This window comes from Phaethon aethereus (assembly GCF_964289735.1).
Source record: "Phaethon aethereus genome assembly, chromosome: 10".
Taxonomy (NCBI): domain Eukaryota; kingdom Metazoa; phylum Chordata; class Aves; order Phaethontiformes; family Phaethontidae; genus Phaethon; species Phaethon aethereus.
In genome coordinates this window covers 15,053,322-15,074,835 of record NC_138586.1, presented here as the reverse complement: position 1 = coordinate 15,074,835, position 21,514 = coordinate 15,053,322, and the positions used below count along the sequence as shown (strand labels likewise).

Below are 21,514 nucleotides of genomic sequence, written 5' to 3'. Positions count from 1 at the left end.
GACTTGATTTTCTGTGCGTGTTACTTTTCCTGAGTTGTTCTCCAGGGTTCTTACACTTGCAATCATTTTGCTCTGTGTCCCGTTTTGTAGTGTTTCATAGTCAGTCAAGTTTTCTTTACCAGAGCTTGGGTGATTGCTTCAGAATTTCAAAGAATTAAATCATCTGCTTTCTTGAGAAAGTACTTTAGCTTTTGCGTTTGGTTTTTCAGGTTATAACAACATTGTGCTGTGCTTGACGTTTATTTTCTTTAAAAGCTTTTTAGTATTTTCTGGAACTTTTACTTCTGCTTTGTAAGGGTCAATATGAATGAGCAGCTCTGCGCGGTAGTCAAAGCCCAAGTAAAACAGTGTTTATCTAAAATTCTTGACTTCGTATGAAGCTGCTTAGCTATTTGTCCAGTTATGGCTTTTAGCTGGCTCTGCATGAGTATCTTTACTAATTACTGGATTCACTGTACAATCAGTCTTATATTTTTGTCTGATATTTCCATTCCTCCCATTCACTTCAGTGGGATTTCCAGAAGTAACAGTTCCTTCTGTTGATGAGCTCCTGATTGACTGACTTCCACAGAGAACGGTTTCTACACCTCTCATAAGTACCATAGCATAAGTCAAACTGTTTTTCTGAAAATCAACACTTGAGTAACTTGAGTACTTAGGCATTTAAATAGCATTATTGTACTTCAATGCCATCCTATTTTGAATATTTAAGTAGAAGTAACTATTGCGTTTCATTCTGTTGGGAGTATTATTTTTTGGCTCAGGACTGAAGAATCTCTAGGGTATATATTTTTATGACTGTGAAATCTTTGCAATATAATTTAGCCTGGTACATTGATTGTTATCTTAGAGCACAATAAATTTGGTAATAGTACCTTTGGCAAAGAAAGTAACACTTAAGAAAGTATTTAATGTGGCACTCTGATTTGAGATGAGTGTTGGAATTTGTTAGTAAGCCAAACAAAGTGCACAGTTTCATAAGCATAATGGGGAGTAGTTGCAATCATAGTATGAAATAAAACCCCGAGTGAAGTACAATGCCAGTGGATTAATTAAGGCAGTTATAAGGTAGATTTTCCAAGAATTAGGGGGTGACTGGAAACTGTTGATGTCATGTTCATCAGTCATTAACAATGTGTAATGTGTCAATAAATTTCTCAAATCTAAGTATTCCAGGAATATATTCAATTGCATAGATTTACAGTGTACCATACATCCCAGCTGGATGTATGCTGGGAACTTGATAACTGGGCTGCATTCTGCAGTAGGTCTAAATATTTAATTGCAACCTGAACACCATGTACAGATGGGACGTAATCTGTACCTTTTTTGCTCTGATATTTTGACTTCAAGCACGCCTTTTCTGGATGCAGTAATATCTTTGTCTGCTTACTTTGATATGGAGAAATTGCTGCATCTCTGTAGTTTGATGCCAGTAAATGTATTCCAGAGTAGTTTCAAAATACAAAATACTGTATAGCAAGAGTTAAGATTTGTGGCGTACTGTAAGTCAGCTGTTTTGGGGGTGATTTTTCCATTGCTTTATTTTTATTGTACAGCTTGAAAGAAATTTTAGAAGGAAGAATGTCCCGTTTCATTTACGTAACTTAAGGTATGCTATTACTGCCATTATGCAAATAATTTATGTAAATTAAAAACCCGAAAAGGAAAAGTGCAGAGGTTGTGAGTCAGTATCAAACTAATCAAAAGAAGAAAAAATGTTTCTTACGCATCAGAGAATGTTTTATAGGTCATTTCTAGCTGATGTAATTATATTTTGATATAAACAGTATGGTCTTTCTTGTAATACAAAAATAATTTCCATGTATATATTGCACAGATATTTTAATGATAGAACTCTTGACAGTCTGTGCCACACATTCATCATATAGATAGGACCTGATTACAGGATTAGTGTTCCTGCAGATAAAGAATAAGATTTGGAACCTTTGACTGTATGGAGGCATTTCAGGATGTGTGAATGAAGACGTCTGATGACTGCAGGTCTTAACTCTAGGACCAGTTGTATCAGTTTCTAGTGAATTAAAATCCCCTATTCCCATAGTCATTTGACTTTTGAATTGCCTAGTATTAAAGAGCAATGATCAGACTGAGTTATACAGTATTAAAATCTTGTGATCTCTGTCATGGTCAGAAGGTCATTTGAAGGTTTTTGAATTCTTAGGCTGCAATCAGGTCATAGTCCTCAATCTTTATAATCTTTTAAAAAATAACCATGAGATTCGGAAGCTTAAATTTTTTTGGCATCACAAATATAATGAGAATCACAAAGTTGTGGAAATTGTCGACATTGAGTAGGACTGACATGCCCAGAGACTAGAACGTGTGTGTAAATGAAGCTTGCGTTAGAACAGGGATTGAATGCAAAAAAGCTGTGATTCTCAGCAAGAAGTGTCTGAAAATTGACTTGCTTTGCATATGTACCGTAGCGCTTGCTGAAATGAATTGGCTGGGTTCACTGGAGACCCGCTTTAAGTTATGTCCCGTCCCTCCCATCTTTCTTCCTCCCTCTGCCTTGGATCCCAGGTGACCTCAGAAATGTAGGAGCTGAAGAGGTAAGAAAGGTAGATGCAGCAACAATGTAAAAGATGTGGTTACCAAGATATGGTCACTCAAGTATTGAATTAAATTAGGGTACGATCCATACTGAGAAAGCATTTCAGGTGCTGGGTATTTCTAGGAGAAATCCTCCAAGATTCATTATTAAAAACAAAACCAAAAAATGACCAAAAAGAAACAAAAAAAATCACTACCTTTGTCTTATTTTTGACAATGACGTGTATCTAATTGTGAACATATTCTGTAAGAGCATCACCTTGATTTACTAAAGATCCAATTTTGTTCGTTTCTAAGGAATGTATTATGGGATTGAACACTGTAAATAAGTTGTCCGAAATATGTGGCATTGTCAAGGTAGCTGGGCCATTCTCTTTGGCTGCATTATGACAATACAATTTTTATAATGTTAGAAGATGTTTAATGGCGAGAACTACTTTTGCATTATTCTCTCTAACCTTGGGCTGTCACCTCTTCCTTAACTCTACTTTCCACATTTCTTTCTTACAAAGATGTTTGCAGAGCTTTTCAAAGATTAAGTGCTGTATAATTGCTATGTATCATCATTGTATAATGTATTTGACATAATTAATATATGCCATCTGCTTGTTACTTTATCTCATTTCTTTCTTCAAAATAAGGACTACGTTGGGTCTCCCCTTGCAGACATGAATATATACATCGCATTGAATATTTATTTGCTCATGTGTAAATCACCTTGAGCATTGCGAAATGATGAAATTTTGCTGCTTCTATAGTATTCGTTAAATTCTACATTATCATTTAGACACCAAATTAAGAAAGTGTTTTGATTCCTCTTTCTGTTTACTTAATAGGTTTCGTTGGAAAACTGCGTTGAGGTTGGGCGAATTGCCAACACATACAATCTCACAGAAGTGGATAAATATGTTAATAATTTCATCCTGAAGAACTTCCCTGCATTATTAAGTACTGGTGAATTTGTGAAACTCCCCTTTGAACGTCTTGCCTTTGTGCTTTCAAGTAATAGCCTTAAGCACTGCACTGAACTTGAACTCTTCAAGGCGGCTTGTCGCTGGCTACGGTATGAGGAGCCTCGGATGGAGTACGCCGCAAAACTAATGAAGAACATCAGGTTTCCACTAATGACGCCCCAGGATCTTATTAACTATGTTCAAACGGTGGACTTCATGAGAACTGACAATACCTGTGTAAACTTGCTTTTGGAAGCCAGCAATTACCAAATGATGCCATACATGCAACCGGTTATGCAGTCGGAGAGAACTGCCATTCGGTCGGACAGTACTCACTTGGTGACGTTGGGGGGAGTGCTGAGGCAGCAGCTGGTCGTCAGCAAGGAGTTACGGATGTATGACGAAAAGGCCCACGAATGGAAATCCTTAGCTCCCATGGATGCACCAAGGTACCAGCACGGCATCGCCGTGATCGGAAACTTTCTTTACGTAGTCGGGGGCCAGAGCAATTACGACACGAAAGGAAAGACGGCAGTTGACACTGTCTTTAGGTTTGATCCTCGCTACAACAAGTGGATGCAAGTCGCATCTTTGAATGAGAAGCGCACCTTCTTCCACCTAAGTGCCCTCAAAGGACATTTGTATGCAGTCGGTGGTCGAAATGCAGCGGGTGAGCTAGGTGAGTGCTGCTGTTGAAGCATGGCTTCTTGCCCTGCTTTCTAGACCTTTGAAATACTGTGCTGCCCTGTGAATGGGGGGAGAGGAAATAGGTTGAAGTCGTTGGCATGCAGCTTCTTCCTAGGAACACTGCAAATGTGTAGAGAAATTTGTCAGGATATTATTAGCAGTTAATTTTAGAAAGGCTTCCATAAAAAAAATTCCAAATACGTTTATCTTGTGTATTGATGTGTAATATCCAATGTCTTCACCTTTATCATCACACGTGAAGTAAGCATGTGTGTCTACCTGTATAAGTGTTTGTGTGTATATATAAATATGCAACTGAATACAGAAAAATGGTTACTTAAGCTGAGAAACCAAACACACTCTTTTCACTCTTAAGGGATATGTGACTTCTAACTGAAACTCGCTGTTGAATGAAGGTTGCATTTTAAAAGACACAAGTTTTCTGGAATAGGCATTTTGAAGTGCTTTTTTTTTTTTTTTTTTTTTCTTTGTGGCCTAATGACTGAGGCATTTGTTTCACTCGGATCAGTGAGATTCAGCTCTCCTGACATTCTGGACTTTTCAATTACTAAAACTGTAATGTTTTGCTTGTGATTGTGATCTTGTGACTACACCGTTAACTTATTTATAAGAATGACTGTCCCGCAGCCTCCTTTTTTCACCCCTTGCAAACGATGATTCATTTTACTTGACAAAAAAAAAAAAAATCAGGGAAATAAGATGGTTGGAAATAAAGAATAAATACATGGTAACTTTTAATTTAACAATAGTCGGTAGAGGATGGCCCATATTAATTCACTGCATTTTCCAAAGCTGTAGTGGTTAGCATTTGCAGTCAAGTCTGGGAGCATACACTCAATTGTATGTTTGTCTGTGCTTTAAAATTGAAATGTTACAGTGATTGTGCTTGGAATTTTAGCATAACATTATATCTAAACCAGAGGCAACATTTCATTACTTTGGTGCTTTCAGCACAATACTTAATCATGTCTTGTCAAGTCTTTGTGGCAGTATCTCTTGCTGCTAAGATTTGCTTTTTAATTAATGCATCTCAATCATTCACATATACACTTTGTTTCATGATAATACTGCAAACTTCCTTAGGAAACATAGTACGTTGCTTCCCCTACACAAAACTGGCCTGGTTTTGCGAGAAGTTTAAAATCCATTCTGATGTTTGAAATGAGACATTTAAAAATGCCTCCTGTTTCTGAAGTTATCGTAAAAGTTTCCCATGTTGTTTTTTTCCCTAGACAGCTATTTTCTGATGCAGATCCAGAGGTTTTTTTCAGCGTTTTTCTTACACGTCGCTTTATCTACCTGGAAACACATTTTAAAAGCAAGCTTAATGTACGAGCTATTGATCTTAATCTTGGGTATCAGAAAACTTGGCCTTTATTGAGCTATTTTCGAATGGTATGAAGTAATAGCAGATAATCAGATTGCTGTCCTTGTGTACTGTACCATCTCTAGAGAGTAGGTTTGTGTCAGTGAAGAACTTGCAAGTCTAACAAAAGCAACATGAACCAATACTGTCACTAAGCCAGTGCAACCTGTGTGTACAGCAGGCTTTAAGTGCAGTGTTTTTCTTAAATTAGATCAAGCAGTATCATTCTACTGACCTCGACTCTTCTGCAACTTCAATTAAAATACGAAATCTATTGCCTGTCTAAAATTACTCTGTAAAGATATCATTAAATGCTGCACCGATTTCCACACAGACCTGAAAAATGTCCTTGGATCATTTTGCGGGAAGAGCACTCTCTAAGTTCTAAATATTGTAGCTGTCCGATGCTTTGATTTGGGGCTTCAATTTCTTTTCTTGTTAATTGTGAGGCAAGTCACTTTTCATTTTCATGTTTCTTTCATAAACCTTGACAGCCAAAAGATGAAATCCAGCTTAAACTTCCCATTCTTTTCAGATGAGAAAAACTCTTAAGCTTTTCATAGAAGACAAGGTCAAATGTGTGTTGGACAGGTATTAAAGAAGTTGCCCTTGGGTTCAAACTAATTTCAATCTGTTGCTAAAGAGGAAAAATTCCCAAAACCTGAATTCAGCTTTCCAGAAGATCAGCACTTATGGAAAAGGGCCAAAGGATTAAAGTTACTAAAATGAATGTCTTTATTTTTTCTCCTGACTTTCACTGGAATAGAAATTATGCATTGTGGAGATTCTCTATCAGGCCTTCCCAAAACAGTTTTCAAATGTTTAATTGTCTGAGAACTTTGTAAATACCACTTTCTACCTCAGCAGTATGTGCTTAAGCAGTAATAAACAGCTACTGTTTTAACAGCGCATGCCACTAAGAAAAGCTTGATTCATTGGTAAAACAGGTGAATTTGCGTGTACGTGGTACATGCATCGGCATATGGTAAATGTATCTTTAAAACACACTGAATTATGAAATTATAAATCAGATTTTCCACCCTGTGACAACCTAGGGCTGCGCAGAAGCATGCACCGCTTCTCGAAGGACTGTGCGTAATTCCGGTTGGTTCTTTTTAAGTGTCAAAGCAGGCGCCTGGCAATGGTCTTCCCGAAGGCAGGGAGAGCAGCACTCCAGCGCGGGGAGGAGACCAGCCTGGAGAAGGCGGGTGTACAAAAGGCAAGACTTTGTGGAAAAGGAGACAAAGGGAAAACCAGGTGTGGTTCAGAGATACACATGAAGCAGAGCTCATCGGCAATTCCCAGTGCTGCTCTTGAGCACTGGATACTGTTTTCTCAGATGAGTGGATTTTTGTAGCTCTTTTTGGAAGACTTCAGTTGTGGTGCTTGATGATGATGACAGAAGCTGTATTAGAAAACTTATGCAGTTAGGTGCTTTCCAGATACTTCAGGCTCTGCTGTTGGTAGGCTTGAGTGGAGTTTGAGATTTTTGTATATGGACTTCTCTTAAGCACTTTAGGGGGTGATGGGTTATGACTAAGCCACAGATTCACTGATACCTTCATCATCATGCTGCAGTAAAAACAGAAAGAGAAAACTTCTAGTCTAGGACAGGACAGTTACATGTTCTTCTGACCTGCTGCCCAACCAAGTGGGAAGGCATTTCTTCTCCAGGTGCCCTCTATGATGCTTAACCCTCAATTCAAACAACTCCTTATTTATGAAAAAACTTCCCTTGTGAGTCTATATAATATATATTTTTTTTAAATATTGTAGGCTAAAAAGAAAAATATGCATCATAACCCAGTTGGGCTGTCTGTGTAGTACTGTGAGTATCAAACCAAAGCATGAACTGGAGGACCTTTTGCATAGGAGCTTATTTTGATGTGTCTTCTTGCTATGCTAGGGATTTTGCTTAATTTAACCAAGTCAGCTTTGAGTTCTCCAGAAGCAAGCTGTATTATAGAAATAATATACCGAAATGAAGATCCTGGGTTTTGGGACATCACACACAGTTGCTAAGTGCTGCTGTACTAAAACTCAAGACACATTAGAAGCTACTGACAGAGAAGTGGTAAATATCTGTATCAGACCCCTCTGACCTGCTCAAATAGCATCACATGCTGTTACAAAATAGTGACCTTCAAATAGCATCGCGGATGGCACAATGAAATGAGTGCAGACTGAGCATCCCTTGGGACTGCCAAAGCTTTGTGTCTTGTTGAGATTGCTTAATTCTCTTAAAATGAGGCCTGTCTTCCCTGGGTTTTGTTAGTGAACAGATCAGAAGTTCCACTGTGAAACATAAATAAAGCCTGATTTCAATCATTTATGCTGTTGGGAGAATGAATCCATCAGTCTCATGCTATATAGAATATATACTGAGGTTCAGTAAAGTAGCAGTTCTTTCAAGTATTTTGTGAACGATGCTCTGTCTGGAGATGACGTATAGAACATCCTGATGCCTCTCTTAAATTAACGAGCACCTTTAATAGCTGAAATCTTGTATATTTTTTTTTTTCCTTTTCAGTGCAGAGGGAGATTTTGTTAAAAGAGAGAAGTGGAATGAGCTTGCAAGGAAACAGGGAAACAACTACGCAGAACAACCGAACAGAACAGTAGGGGTTTTTCAGCTGGGAAGTGATTAGCTTTGTTTTAGAGCATGGTAGATGTGAGTTGGAATGATTTGTCTGAAATACTGTCAAACAGTATGTTAGTTCTACTGGTGATGTTTGAGAGAATTTTGAAGCCACATCAGAAAGTGAGGGATCTTGGACTCAACAGCATCCTGTCTCAGATAACTAATGTCTTTACAACATGGCGATAGCGATGGCAGTAATGTATACCGATTTCTACACGTTTTATCTTCTCTTGCTAAAGTAATCTTTTGGCTATGGTTTCTCTCTTAAATGCAATCTGTAGGGCAGAATGAGATAAACAGTTGTCCAGCATTGGATGTCATGTTAATCTGGTTGCCGCTGGCTTTGCAATTGCTTTGCACATACTCTGCTCTTCCTGTCCTTATAGTGTATTAGAAATTAAAGTTCTTTACCTCAGAACAGAGTGGAAGTACTGTGGGAAAGAGGACGCCTTTGTTTTTGTGAAAGCAAGTAGAATGATGATTTTGGTGCAGCGTAGCAGTGAACAGCAGGTCGGAAGGGTCTGCTGTCAGGGTAGAACTGGGACAGCTATAATTACTTGCACGTCAAATCTGGTTTTCTCTGTTCTTGAAATTTCTGCACATCTTTGTTTTCTTCTTGTTGCTAAATAGAGCGGAGTAGAAAGCTTTCCTTTTTAGAAAAGAATATTGGAATGGATGAATACATTTATACAAGAAAGAGCATGGGTTTAGTTGGGAACTGGGCAAATACTGCGTGTGGTGTCAAGACGGCCATACACAGAAATACAACTGGTAGGTTTAATTTTAGGTGTAATTTGTGCGATCAATTATTCGTACCTACACCTTTATGTGGGCAAGAGGCTGTCTCCAGCATTCACTGGCTTTATACCTGTGTAAGTCCTTGACGGATATACAATATCTGCAAATGGGGAAAATATAAAAATTTTTTAAGAAGTTTTTTTTACTTTAGTAAAAAAAAAATAATCAAGCCTGACTTTCATATAATCATAGAATGGTTTGGGTTGGAAGGGACCTTAAAGGTCATCTAGTTCCAAACCCCCTGCCAATGCGCAGGGACACCTTCCACTGGATCAGGTTGCTCAAAGCCCCATCCAGCCTGGCCTTTGTTCCATCCTTCCATGGATGGGGCATCCACAACTTCTCTGGTCAATCTGTTCCTGTGCCTCACCACTCTGAGTGAGGAATTTCTTCCTTATGTCTAATCTAAATTTACTCTTTTTCAGTTTAAAGCCACTACCCCTTGTCCTATCACTACATGCCCTTGTAAGAAGTCCCTCTCCGGCTTTCTTCTAGGCCCCCTTCAGGTACTGGAAGGCTACAATAAGGTCTCCCCAGAGCCTTCTCATCTCCAGACTGAACAACCCCAACTCTCTCAGCCTGTCTTCCCAGGAGAGGTGCTGCAGCCTTTTGATCATATTTGCGGCCTTCCTCTGGACTCGCTCCAACAGGTCCGTGTCCTCCTTATATTGGGGCCCTGGAGCTGAACGCAGTACTCCAGGTGGGGTCTTGTAAGAGCGGAGTAGAGGGGCAGCATCACCTCTCTTGACCTGCTAGTCAGAATTCTTTTGATGCAGCCCAGGATATGGTTGGCTTTCTGGGTTGCAAGCGCCCATTGCCGGGTCATGTTGAGCTTGTCATCAACCAACACCTCCAAGTCCTTCCCCTCAGGGCTGCTCTCAATCCATTCTTCTCCCAGCCTATATTTGTGCTTAGGATTGCCCTGACCCATGTCCAGGACTTTGCACTTAGCCTTGTTGATCTTCATGAGGTTTGCATGGCCCCACTTCTCAAGCCTAGCAAGGTCCCTCTGGATGGCATCCCTTCCCTCCAGTGTGTTGACTGCACCACTCAGCTTGGTGTCACTGGTAAACTTGCTGAGCGTGCACTTGATCCCACTGTCCATTGTCAACGACAAAGATGTTGCATAGCGTCGGTCTCGATACTGACCCTTGAGGAACACCACTCATCACTGGTGCCCACTTGGACATTGAGCCATTGACCGCAACTCTTTGAGTGCAACCATCCAGCCGATTCCTTATTCACCAAGTGGTCCATCTGTCAAATCCAGGTCTCACCAATTTAGAGATGAGGATGTCGTGTGGGACAGTGTCAAATGCTTTGCACAGGAACAGGTAGATGATGTCAGTTGCTCTTCCCTTATCCATCAATGCTGTAACCCCACTGTACTGCTAATTCTGCAGGCTTATACTAACACTAACTTGTTTCTGCCTTTAAAATGTCAGGTTTCTCGGCTTTTAAATTTTTTTGTCTCTTTCAGTTGATGTATAATCCTGGACTGTAAGTCACCATCGCTGATTCTGTAGAGCTGGCTCAGATTTTCTATGCTCGGTTGAATAAAAAGCTTGTTCTAGAGCAAGTAAAATGCCACTTTCAAATACAGATTCAATTTTGTACGCATAGTTCATAAACACCGCTGTTCAGACATTAAGCATTGTATAACAATCATTAGAATCTGATTCTTAATTTTAATTATTGAAAATGAGATTTAATTTGTCTTTAAGATAACACAATTATTGATAATTGCTTTGTGCATCGTAAGGTCACTATATTACAGGGTTTTTCAGGATCTTTTGCCCCTCTGGTCATATTATACTATTCAAGCTGCCAATCTCTACAGCATGCTCAGATTCATTATTAAATCTGTTTTATATTTCTAGTCTCTGTGCTTATTGCATAGCCCTTTTCCTGCAGCCCCGCATCTCTTCCATCCCACTAAGAAGAGAGGATTCCTTCTCAGAAATGCGTTCTGCAAGGATACCTGGGCTCTGGGTTTCTTTTCAGCTTGGTACTAACCTCTGCAATTTCTGATTTGGTAAATCCTTTGATCATTTTAACATTTGAATTCACAAAAAAAACCCTGCATAAATGGAGCTCTGTATTGATACAGGCACTGCTTCTCTCCGTTCAAGATTCAGTGAAGTTTAATCTTGTATTTTTTCAAAGCTTGGCTTTTATAAGCTGGTTGAATTGGTGACTTGCATATGCTGTGCTGTATGTTGCTCTGCAAGTACTTAAAACATTGCAAGACAAAAGAAAATTAGTCAATAGTTGCTGCCCCCTTTTAAGGACACAGGGACCATTTCAATGCAAAATACCAAGAAAATCTGATTTTCTGCATGAGTGTGATGTTGCTGAAGACATGGGTCTGAGAAAAATGTCCTGGTTGCCAGATGTATTGATCCTCTTTGAGATAGATTTTAAGTTTATCCCATGTCTCTCTACAGCAGACACTGAAGGGACTTGTACAAGAAGAAGGGATAGAAAAGCTGAATTCATCCAGCTTTTGGCATTTTCTTGGATGTCCCACAGCTGTGCCCTTGGCAGGGTTGATGAGCTGGGGCAGGTTGTCTGTCAAGCAGGAATGGGAATAAGACAAGTGGAAGGCAAGAATGCAAGAGTGGGTTTTTTTCCTCCTTTTTGTTCCTCTGGGACAGAGCATGAGGTTTTTCTGTATTGTCTCTCAACATAATGCTCAATAATTACCTTGACACTTTCTCAGCTGAACAGTGTTTCTCATTGATACTTCCTCTGTTTGTGAATATATTACTGCCACTGTGACTGTACTCAAACCCAAACTGCCATGCTAGCTTCAACATTTGTATATTCTCATTTGTTTTAAACAGCCACTGTGGAATGTTACAATCCCAGAATGAATGAATGGAGCTATGTCGCAAAAATGAATGAACCCCACTATGGTCATGCTGGAACTGTTTATGGGGGATTAATGTATATTTCAGGTAAATAATTCATACAATCTCAACATCTTTATGAAACAATTACTTATCTAACTTTTCCTATTTCAGTGGGAGACAATAAAATTTAGTCTTTTGTTGCAATAGGTTTGCCATGGTATAAGCAGTGATGCAAATTCATATGAAGCCAGTCAAATAGCATGTATACTGTAGTCTGAGAAAATTATTTTAGATAATATTATGCATTTACATAGTAAACAACAGCTCTGAACTCCAAAGCAGTTATTCAGTGTCAGAATAAAGGTTTTTGTGGCAGCAGCACATGTATCTATAGCAATGACTGTTAAACACATCCTGTTTTATACATTTTGGAAAGCACTGGAAACTTTAATACTTAAAAGAACACTATCTGCCTTCACTGAGCTAATGAAAAGGGGTAAGTTTTCATGTTAATTACAGTATACAAATAATGTCTGTACTTTCACTGGTCTTTCATTTGTAATATGCTCAGTTCTATATGTCACCGAGCTTATCGTTTCATTCCATTTTTTTCCAAACTGGGACTGAATAGGTGTTCTGAAAACCTGATATCGGCTCAGTTTTGGAATAAGATTCAGTCTGTCTGTCAGTGATCCCTACAGAGATCACAGACCTATGTATGTTCTCCTACCGCAATTTTAAGGGATGTCCTCTAACAGCTAAGCTGAAATTCAGGGCAGGAGGTGGGACAACGTTGTTTAGCTGTGAAGAACTGGTGGGGAGATGCACTGGAGCACGTTGATCCTCGGGGTATTTTGAATCGGGGAGCCTTGTGCCACTAGACTAGGAGAGATTTGTTTTAAAATTTACCATCAGGTACAGCCTCTTTTCCTGTGAGCAAGTCCATTAAACTAGCTTCCAATCTTTGTGCTGCTATTTGTACTTTTTTCCTGTTTTGTTTGTTGTACTGCAGGTGGCACATGTATATGCTCCATGCTGTGTTTTTTCATGTAGATGCTGTGTATTTCCCACAGATTTTTCTTTTCCTCTTCCTGTCCTCTCGGATACTCCCGTGGGTTGAAAATGTGAAGATTGGTTCCTCTGCCATTAAAGCCTCTTCTCTCTGACAGGCTCCCAAGCACTGCCACTACTATGGCTGTCATTAAGTGCCAGGGCTAGACAGTCGTATTTTTTCGGTGTTTAAACTAAAGAATTGAGTACTTTCTTGCATAGCTCCTGTAGGCACCATGCCATCTCTGCTAATAATCCAAGCGTGATAATTCAGTGTTGGATGGTTAGCCCAGCAGGAGGTTGTAGCAGTGTGTTCTCTGCATATTTTTTAGCACCTCAAATACAGTTGCATTATGGTCTTAAGCCATAGCTCATAAGCCTACAGTGTCTGAAATTGTTGTGACTGCTTTCTCACCTGCCTAGTGGCCTTGTGGAAAGGTTGGACATTTCCTCCACTGTTGGGAAATTGTCCTGTGATTTCCCCTGAAGCCTCTCCAACTGCTTTTGCAGGGAACCATGGAGAAGGTAAATACAGAGAGCACCATAGGCATCTATTAATAGAAGAATATTTGAAGTCTGTGTCCCCTGTCTCTTCAGTTCAAGTTGATGAAAAAAGTTTTCTGAAGAAAATTCTGCTAGGTGATAGGACCACTTAAAACACAATAGTGTAGTGTTAAAATTTGGAAGGGAAATGGATTCCTGTTTTCTTGATGGTGAGAAACAAAGCTAGCAAGCTGAACAAGTGTAAGCAAAGAAATAATTTTGCCAAAATGAAGCATAGGTAACAATTTTTTGTTCTTTTAATCTGCTAGTACTACAGAAGTACTGTATGAGACATGGCTTCTTTCCATATTCAGATTTAAAGGAACAAGGTACTTTAATAATGTCTTTTAAAGTGAATGACATATGTGATAGTAATCTCAGCTAATGTAAAAAAGTTCTAGGGAAGGCTGAATTCATTCACAAAAATGTATGTTTCTGCTATTTATTGCTTATTAGGGTCAGCACTACTCTAACATGTGTTTTATTTCTCTAGGGGGAATTACCCACGATACTTTCCAAAAGGAACTTATGTGTTTTGACCCTGACACAGACAAATGGACTCAGAAAGCTCCGATGACGACAGTCAGAGGTCTGCATTGCATGTGTACTGTAGGAGACAAGCTGTATGTTATTGGTGGAAATCACTTTAGAGGAACGAGTGATTATGATGATGTTCTAAGCTGTGAATATTACTCACCAACTCTAGACCAGTGGACTCCAATTGCTGCCATGTTACGTGGGCAAAGTGATGTTGGGGTTGCTGTCTTTGAAAATAAAATCTATGTTGTTGGAGGATATTCTTGGAATAATCGGTGTATGGTGGAAATAGTTCAGAAATATGATCCAGAAAAAGATGAGTGGCATAAAGTATTTGACCTTCCAGAATCACTTGGTGGCATTCGAGCCTGCACTCTTACTGTTTTCCCACCGGAGGACAATACAGGGTCACCATCTAGAGAATCTCCTCTTTCAGCACCTTAGAAACATCCCTTGACTTATGATGTTGTAGTAACACCTTTGAACTGCATCATGGAGTCTGTTATTTTTCTTCAGTAGCTTCTGTTAGGCTTAGCCTACAGCATTTTGTACAATTACTGGAAAAAAAAAAGACTTTGACATGATTTGTGCTGTTTGTTTGGCCTAGAATGTTTGTCAAGTGGTTAACAAAAAAAGATGTACTCACCGGAGCCAAATGTTTAACAAATGAGAAGGTATTGTCCATAAAATGTATGAACTAGGTACGTTATTAATGTTCTGTATTGGGTGTGAGGTACCTTATAGCTTACGTTTGGAAGCCCAATGAGTCAAATTTGAAGACTTTGTATAGAACACGTTCTTTCACTAAATTTCATGGTTGAAATCCTTTTTCCTTTCATTTGTGACTGCAGATTACAAAGGGAGGTAGTAGACCACATCAATGTGAACTATGACAGAAGTTTGCCGAGGGGCCTGAGCTACCTCCCTCTTTTCACGGAGTATTTTTGACATATCCGTTTACCCACTTGACTTTGTGGGTGCTTTCAGAGCATATGAAGTTTCTTAGGCAGAGGGGAGAAATGAAATAATTTTAAAGTATTAGTACTATACAGGAAGCGGACCTTGTAGAGGCCAAGAGTTTTTATAACAAATATCAAGTGTTTTTCCTGAGTCGGTTGAGTGATGCTTCAAACAAAAGATTTTAAATGTTTGGGTTTTTTAATTTAGTTTTTTTCAGGAATAGGCTTCCGCTTGCATGGGAGCACACACTATTAACAAATGGCAATTCAGTGCAGTTGTATATTCTGTTGTATGCCTCTACTGATATAGGTAGATAAGGGCTAGAAACATTAACTTATGCCACTGAATTTGACCAAATCGTTCCATCAGATCAAATTTAATCTACCTTTTCTCCTTTGCTGTTGAGATAACTTGCATAATGTGTCCTCTGTATAGTCTCGGTTAATAAGGTTATTTAGCACAAAGTGCAGCTTCAGCGAGAGCTGCTTTTGCTCAGTGAACTTGGACTACCACGTTTTACCTTCTTTTGTTCAATAAAACTTTTAACTGCAGTTATTCAGTCTAAGCTACCTCATTAATGTATTTGGTTTTCTTCCTCTGCTTCACTGTCTCCAGGATACATGTTACATACATCTGTGTGGGTAGATTAATTTGCTAGGAAACCGATGCAGAAGTGATCATGAATGGGTATTTTTGACCTACTTTTAAGAAACTGTTTTGACCTGATGTGTTCATTTTGTTAAGGTCTGACAAAAGGATGAACTGTCTTAATTTTTTTTTTTCCCCTTGGAGAACCACTGCTTATGTGTGCAGCCATGCAAATTTACAGAAATCTTGTCTGCTGCAAAATACAGTGCACTGCTGACAAATTGTAGCTCTGAGTGCATGTAGAAGGCTGATACCATCGTGCTTGTTCTGAACTTCCCATCATACGTTACAAGTGGTTTTGCTAATGAATACAGTCAGAAGGGCATCATCTGGGGAAAAAGTGTTTAAATCAACTTATTTTATTGTGCTGCCTATTACCGATAACCATGTAAAGCTTAATAGACTTTTGTTGGGAGTAAGCTATTTGTATTTTGTCCCTGCTTAATGCATCAAGCAGCTGTATTACTCTAGTGTCACTTTTGGAAGTACTGGTATTTATTCTTTATGCAGTTTACTAGTAATGATGACTGCCAAAATGTATGTGTAAGCTTTAGGTTTCGTAATTGTTTTGGTTAAAATCAAAAGCAATTCTTCCTCTTTAAAAAAATAATAAACTTAATTCTGTGTAGCGGTACAAGGTTGTTACAGGTGGAATAGCAGCACCAGTGGATACTCTTGAAAGGTAGCCAGTCACGATGAATTGACTCATCACCTTAAGAATACTTTTCTAATGCTGTGCAAAGCACCAGATAGGAAAATGTTGCTCTGTTGTTCAAGTATGTGTCAGTCATTTAAGCGTCACATGCTACTAATTTTTCTTTTCCAGCTCAGAGACCAGATTTTAGAGCCTGCTTGAGTTTAAATCCCCTGAAATCCGTATTCCATTTCTATTTTATTAATTAAACTGAAAAGTAGTTGAAGTAGTTGCAACTCCTTTTGGATAATGTAAATGTATCCTGCTGTCTGTGTGCTGGGGATGAGGAGATGCATACTTTAAAAGTGCGTATCTTCACTGGTATTCTCTGTTTGGAAGAAGCTTAGGGTGGATTCTAACCATTATGAGACAGTTAGAAGTCACAATGTCAAAGTTTTGTGTCAGAATAGCCTAGAAGATGGTATATGGCCACAATGTAAAGATTTTCTTTTTTTTTTTTTTTAGTGACTCACTATCTATTCTACTTAAAGCGGAAGAATTCTTTTTGAACATCATTTTGTCATCAGTGGTGGGCACAGCATAGTGGATTAAATGTAGTGCTTCAATCAAATTAATCTTTGAGGTTTTTTCTTGTGTCTCCCTCTGGATTAAAGTACTCATAGTGACAGTAGTTAACATCTACTCACCAGAACTGAAAAGCAGACATCAAAGATTTGCCAAAAACTGCAAACTGTTTTCTTCTGTAACACAGTGTAAAATGACTTGATGCTCATTACACCTTTCTTAACAATAGCATAACAAACCCTTTCTGTCCATGAATCCACAGCTGTACGTCTACATATAGATAATAGCAGTTATTCAATCTCCATTTTCGGTAAAGCTGCTTTTATGAAGGGTAAGCCCGTCATAGTATCTAGCGCCAGCACCATCCGGATGATAAGCAGCCACTTCTTATTTCATAAATCTTGAATGCTATCATTTTTGCAGTTACTGTATCTAAATTAGAAAAGCATCTGGATAGAAAGCAATTAGTGGATGCTTGACCTGAATGCAAGTAAGACTACGTTAGTGTGCTACAGGGAGAGCTGCTGGAGCCGTCTGCTCTCTCCCCATGGTGGCAGACCCACACCGCAATCTCAGAATTCATTTGGACTTTGCTTTTTTTTGGTGCCCAATTAGCAGCAAATGCCAAAAGCACGCACTTCCATATACAGCTCGTCAAAAGGCTTGGCTGATGTCCCTGCAAAGAAACACATCACTGAATGACTCGAGACGTCTGGGATGACATTTTTCTTGTGCTGTGTTTTGAAATAGGACAAGAACAATGGGGAAGAAAACCTGGGAAAACCCAAGTTTTACTGGAAGTTTCTTTGCCCTGTTCACATCAGGTGATCATCTGCAGATGTCCTTCCATGGTGCCCCTTCCCTCAGAAAGCTGTATGAAGTCTAAGAGTCTGGCCCAGGGGAAGGAATTCATTGCAGGACCCAACCTATCTTGGGGCGTTCGCAGGCTTGGCATTCGTGGGATAATGGAGTTGTCATGAAGGGGTGAGAACTGGAGCAGCAGAAGGCAGCTGCTGCCTGGTGGCCTGACCTGCGGCTCTAGAGTTCCCCTGTGCTGTAGAATCGGTGTGAGTCTTAAGCTGTTCCCAGGACGAAAATGAACTCTTTTCTCATACCAATGCTATCTTTAAATTGCCCATCCTGTTTCTGGGGGGGGGGAATCTTGAAGGAATAGCATTTTAGTAACAGTCAGAAGCTCAAATCAGTAGTCCGATTCTTTAGTGGAATAATGGAAATCTGGGATTAGGGCAGTTTGCATACGGATAAATAAAATTCTCCCCAAAGGCTTGCAGTCTTAATCTGATGGGCTGCTTAGATGGTAAAAAATAATTTGATGCCACAGGAATAAATGCAACACAAATGTCTGGAGAAGTTTATAGCCAAAGATTTGGGCATTATCTGATCTGGAAAGATCAGAGCGCTTTTTTTTGTGAAGTTCACTCTAACTTACTGGAATTGTTGTTCGTTCTTAATTTACCCTCTGGCAATTACCTCATCTTTGCATTGGTGTCCGACTCTGCTGGTTGCTAGTTTTTTAATTCTTCCTTTTTGTAGCTGACATCTTCGTTACTTCCTCTGCTCCTGATCAGTAACTCTAAAGCTGAAGCTTTTCTAGTAGCGTGGTCCTCGCATCAGGGGAGGAAATAGCCCACTGCTGGTGTGTAACATAGTTTTGATAAATGTAATCATAATTCAGCTTGTGTGTACTTGGATATATATAAAAGCAGTTTTAACCTAGTAAATTAAAGGAGTAATGTGTGTCCCATTCCCTCCTGGCTTGCACCTTACGTGGTGGTTTGGGTTGTGTGTGGTGACAGGTTACCCAGAGATCTGGAGGGCAAGTCAGGCTCTTCTGTAGCACTTTGTTTCCATGGTCTGTGAAAGTTTTCTTTACTTGCCAGTATATGTAGCTTATCAGGTATTTTTTTTCTTTTGTGTTTTAGTTAGAATGTTAATGACAGTTCTTTGTGTACGGATGTGGTCAGAAAAAAAACCTGATAAAATGCAGAGTTATGTATGCTTTGCTTAATGACAAAGTTTTTGGTCCCATGAGTATTACACGACTCATTCAGCTGTGAAAAGGTGATCACAGTTTTGAGAAGGAGCTAGGGAATAAGGATGACTTTACTGACTGGCACCAGTTCACCTGTTCTTGTTGGCAGTCTTTTACACGTCAAGTGGACTGCCTTTCTCAGTCCGTACGCTCTGTCTTTTGACGACCTGCTGATTACCTGTTCTGGGGAAAATGTGGTGAGATTTGTTCCACACTGTACCTTGCTCAGTAAAACAGCATGGCTAGCTTTTGTCAGGAATTCCAGCATCAGTGATGCACAGGACTCCTCCAGAGTTATTTAATGGCCAGGTGATGTGTAGAAGATGCAGCCCAGATAACCTGGGAGCGGTGCTACAGCCCTGCATGGTTGACATTCCAGGAGGGGTGATCTGGAATGGGGGTTGCTGCCTCCCCTGTGTGTTATTTTGGGTCTTGAATGCTCGTTTTTTCCCTGTCTTTGAGAGCGTTTATTGCTGCTGTTTGGGTTTTTTCACTTTTTATTCATGAAATGAGTAATGCCTCTCTGAACCTGTAGTGGGAGAGAAAGGTGCAGTTGGTTCTGTCAGACTATCACACTGCTGTCAGACTATCCACATACTCATCAAAAAGTTTTCTATTCGGGGCTCTGTTTCCTAAGCGTTTAGGAGAATTCAGTTTGTGAGGTGAAAAAAATCTTGGAAGAAAATGTGTTTGGGACTGGAAACACACAAAGCTAGTAAACTTGCAGAGTAAAGTTATAATTCTAGGCAGAAAGAAAAGCATTTTTTTAGAGTTGGTTGGCATGTTTCAGAGCTCGTTTGGACATTGAGTTCCCACAGACTGTCTGGAGCCTTTTTTTTTCTTTTAAATAATTTATAGTTGGCTTAGGTGAACCAGAGCTCAGTTTGCTCATACCTGCTTGCACTCTTGGCTGGCTTATTGTTGTGTTCTCCCTTAGACTGCAGCATTCTGTGCTGGCTGGCATCTGTTTTTTCTGGGCAAGCACCTCTCCTGTTTTCTATGCTGCCTGCGAGTTCCAAAATAAATCTGAGCTTTGATTCTTACATCTAAAGTGCATTGTGGCTCTGACCTGCTAAAGATTATGTGGAGCTGTGGAATAAGGACCATGGCTTTGACATCTCATTACCCTCCAGCCCCTCACTGCTCTGCAAGATGTTTCCAAGTCCAGTGAAAATCTGTGTGCAGGAGGCAAATCTCTTAAGGCTGACCTAAAATTTTAGTTACCCTGACATCTAAAGACCCCCAGAATCTCCTTGTCCTCTTTTGAAGGAAGGTTGTGTACCGGAGCTGCAGAGTCCTCTGGAAGGGGGTAACTACCTCTTTGGTAGCAATACGTCTTTCTTGGCCATTGATTCTGCCAGCCCTTTCTTCTGTGCCCGTATGGGGATTGCAGTAGGAAGGGTCAGGGTTTGGTCACGCTTTCCAGATCTTAGTACAGAGCAAACTTGTTTACTCTTATCTGTCTGCACAACACTGGGGGGAAAAAGAACTGAAGGAACACTTCGGATTTTAAACTTTAACTCATGGAACAGTATCAATTAATGAAGGGACAAATTAAAATTGGTCCATTTTAACATGTGTTCCCGGTAACCAGGATTGTTCCAAAGTACTTGGCCTCTGTTGAATTAACAACTTTGCTTTTACCTCCTTTGTTCAACATCACTGTAAAAAAATTGCTTGGTTTCTTTTCTTTTCCGTTTGTTTTTCATTGCTTGTAACCTTTTCTTAGAAGTGTGGAAATAATTTTCTTTACGTGTTTTATGCTCAGAAATAAACACAGCACTGATCACCAGAGTCCCCTCCCCATGTTTCTTACGCAGTGCCTGCCAGTGTATCTTTTCATATACTTACCAAACCTTGGACAGCTGTCAATAAATGTCAGTGCAAAGTCCTGTAACTCCTGCTAATGGGTGCAGGCTCCTATGCCACGTGGTTAGGTATGGTAAAGAGGGGGGTCATCCCTTTTCTTAACAATTAAATACTTCCAGGGGAAAAAAAAAAAATTGCTTTGGAGAATGGGCCTGCCCTGAATCAGACATTAAATGCCGATTATTATATGCGTGTTAACTTTAATTTTGAATATTTTACTATTTCAGATATATTTTGCAAATAGTGCCTATGTATAGCTTTTTTTATAGCGTGTATTCCTTGCTAATCGGTGGGTAGAGCGCTGGCTTGTGAGGTTTACTCGGCCTCTGCCTGCAAGGCTCCCTTTCTGCCCACAAAGGCTTGTTGAAAGCGATGCTCTCCCAGCTTCAAAGGAAAAACCTTGTATAACTAAAGAACGTGCACCAGGGACAGGAGAACTGAACTTGGATGGAAAATCAAAGCAGCTTCTTAATTGCAGTTAAGAAAGAAAAGTCAACGTCTCAATTTGAAAGCCTGTGTTCCTAGAAAGGGGAGGGAGAGATGCTGTCCCTTAGGCATGTTTTGTCAGGGAATTCAGGGTATTAACAATGAAAGGATTGTTGCTGTAAATACAATTAAGTAAATCCCTGAGTCTGTCCCCAAAACAAAGACAGATTGCTTCTGTTGATATGCAACACTATTAACATTTGGCTGTGTGTATATGGGATGTCTGGAGTGCTCATATATAACAAATGCCT

General features: G+C 39.6%; 1 protein-coding gene across 1 annotated transcript in view; it reads left to right on the top strand.

The window, feature by feature from the left end:
- Positions 1-14,472, top strand: part of KLHL13 (kelch like family member 13) — a gene marked incomplete at its 3' end in the record, with an annotated part of 37,762 nt that extends 23,290 nt beyond the window's left edge. The window contains 3 exon segments of the mRNA XM_082004099.1: positions 3,414-4,209; positions 11,890-12,003; positions 13,985-14,472. Of these exon segments, the coding sequence (XP_081860225.1) occupies positions 3,414-4,209; positions 11,890-12,003; positions 13,985-14,472 (1,398 nt within the window).
- Between the last annotated feature and the right edge of the window lie 7,042 nt (positions 14,473-21,514).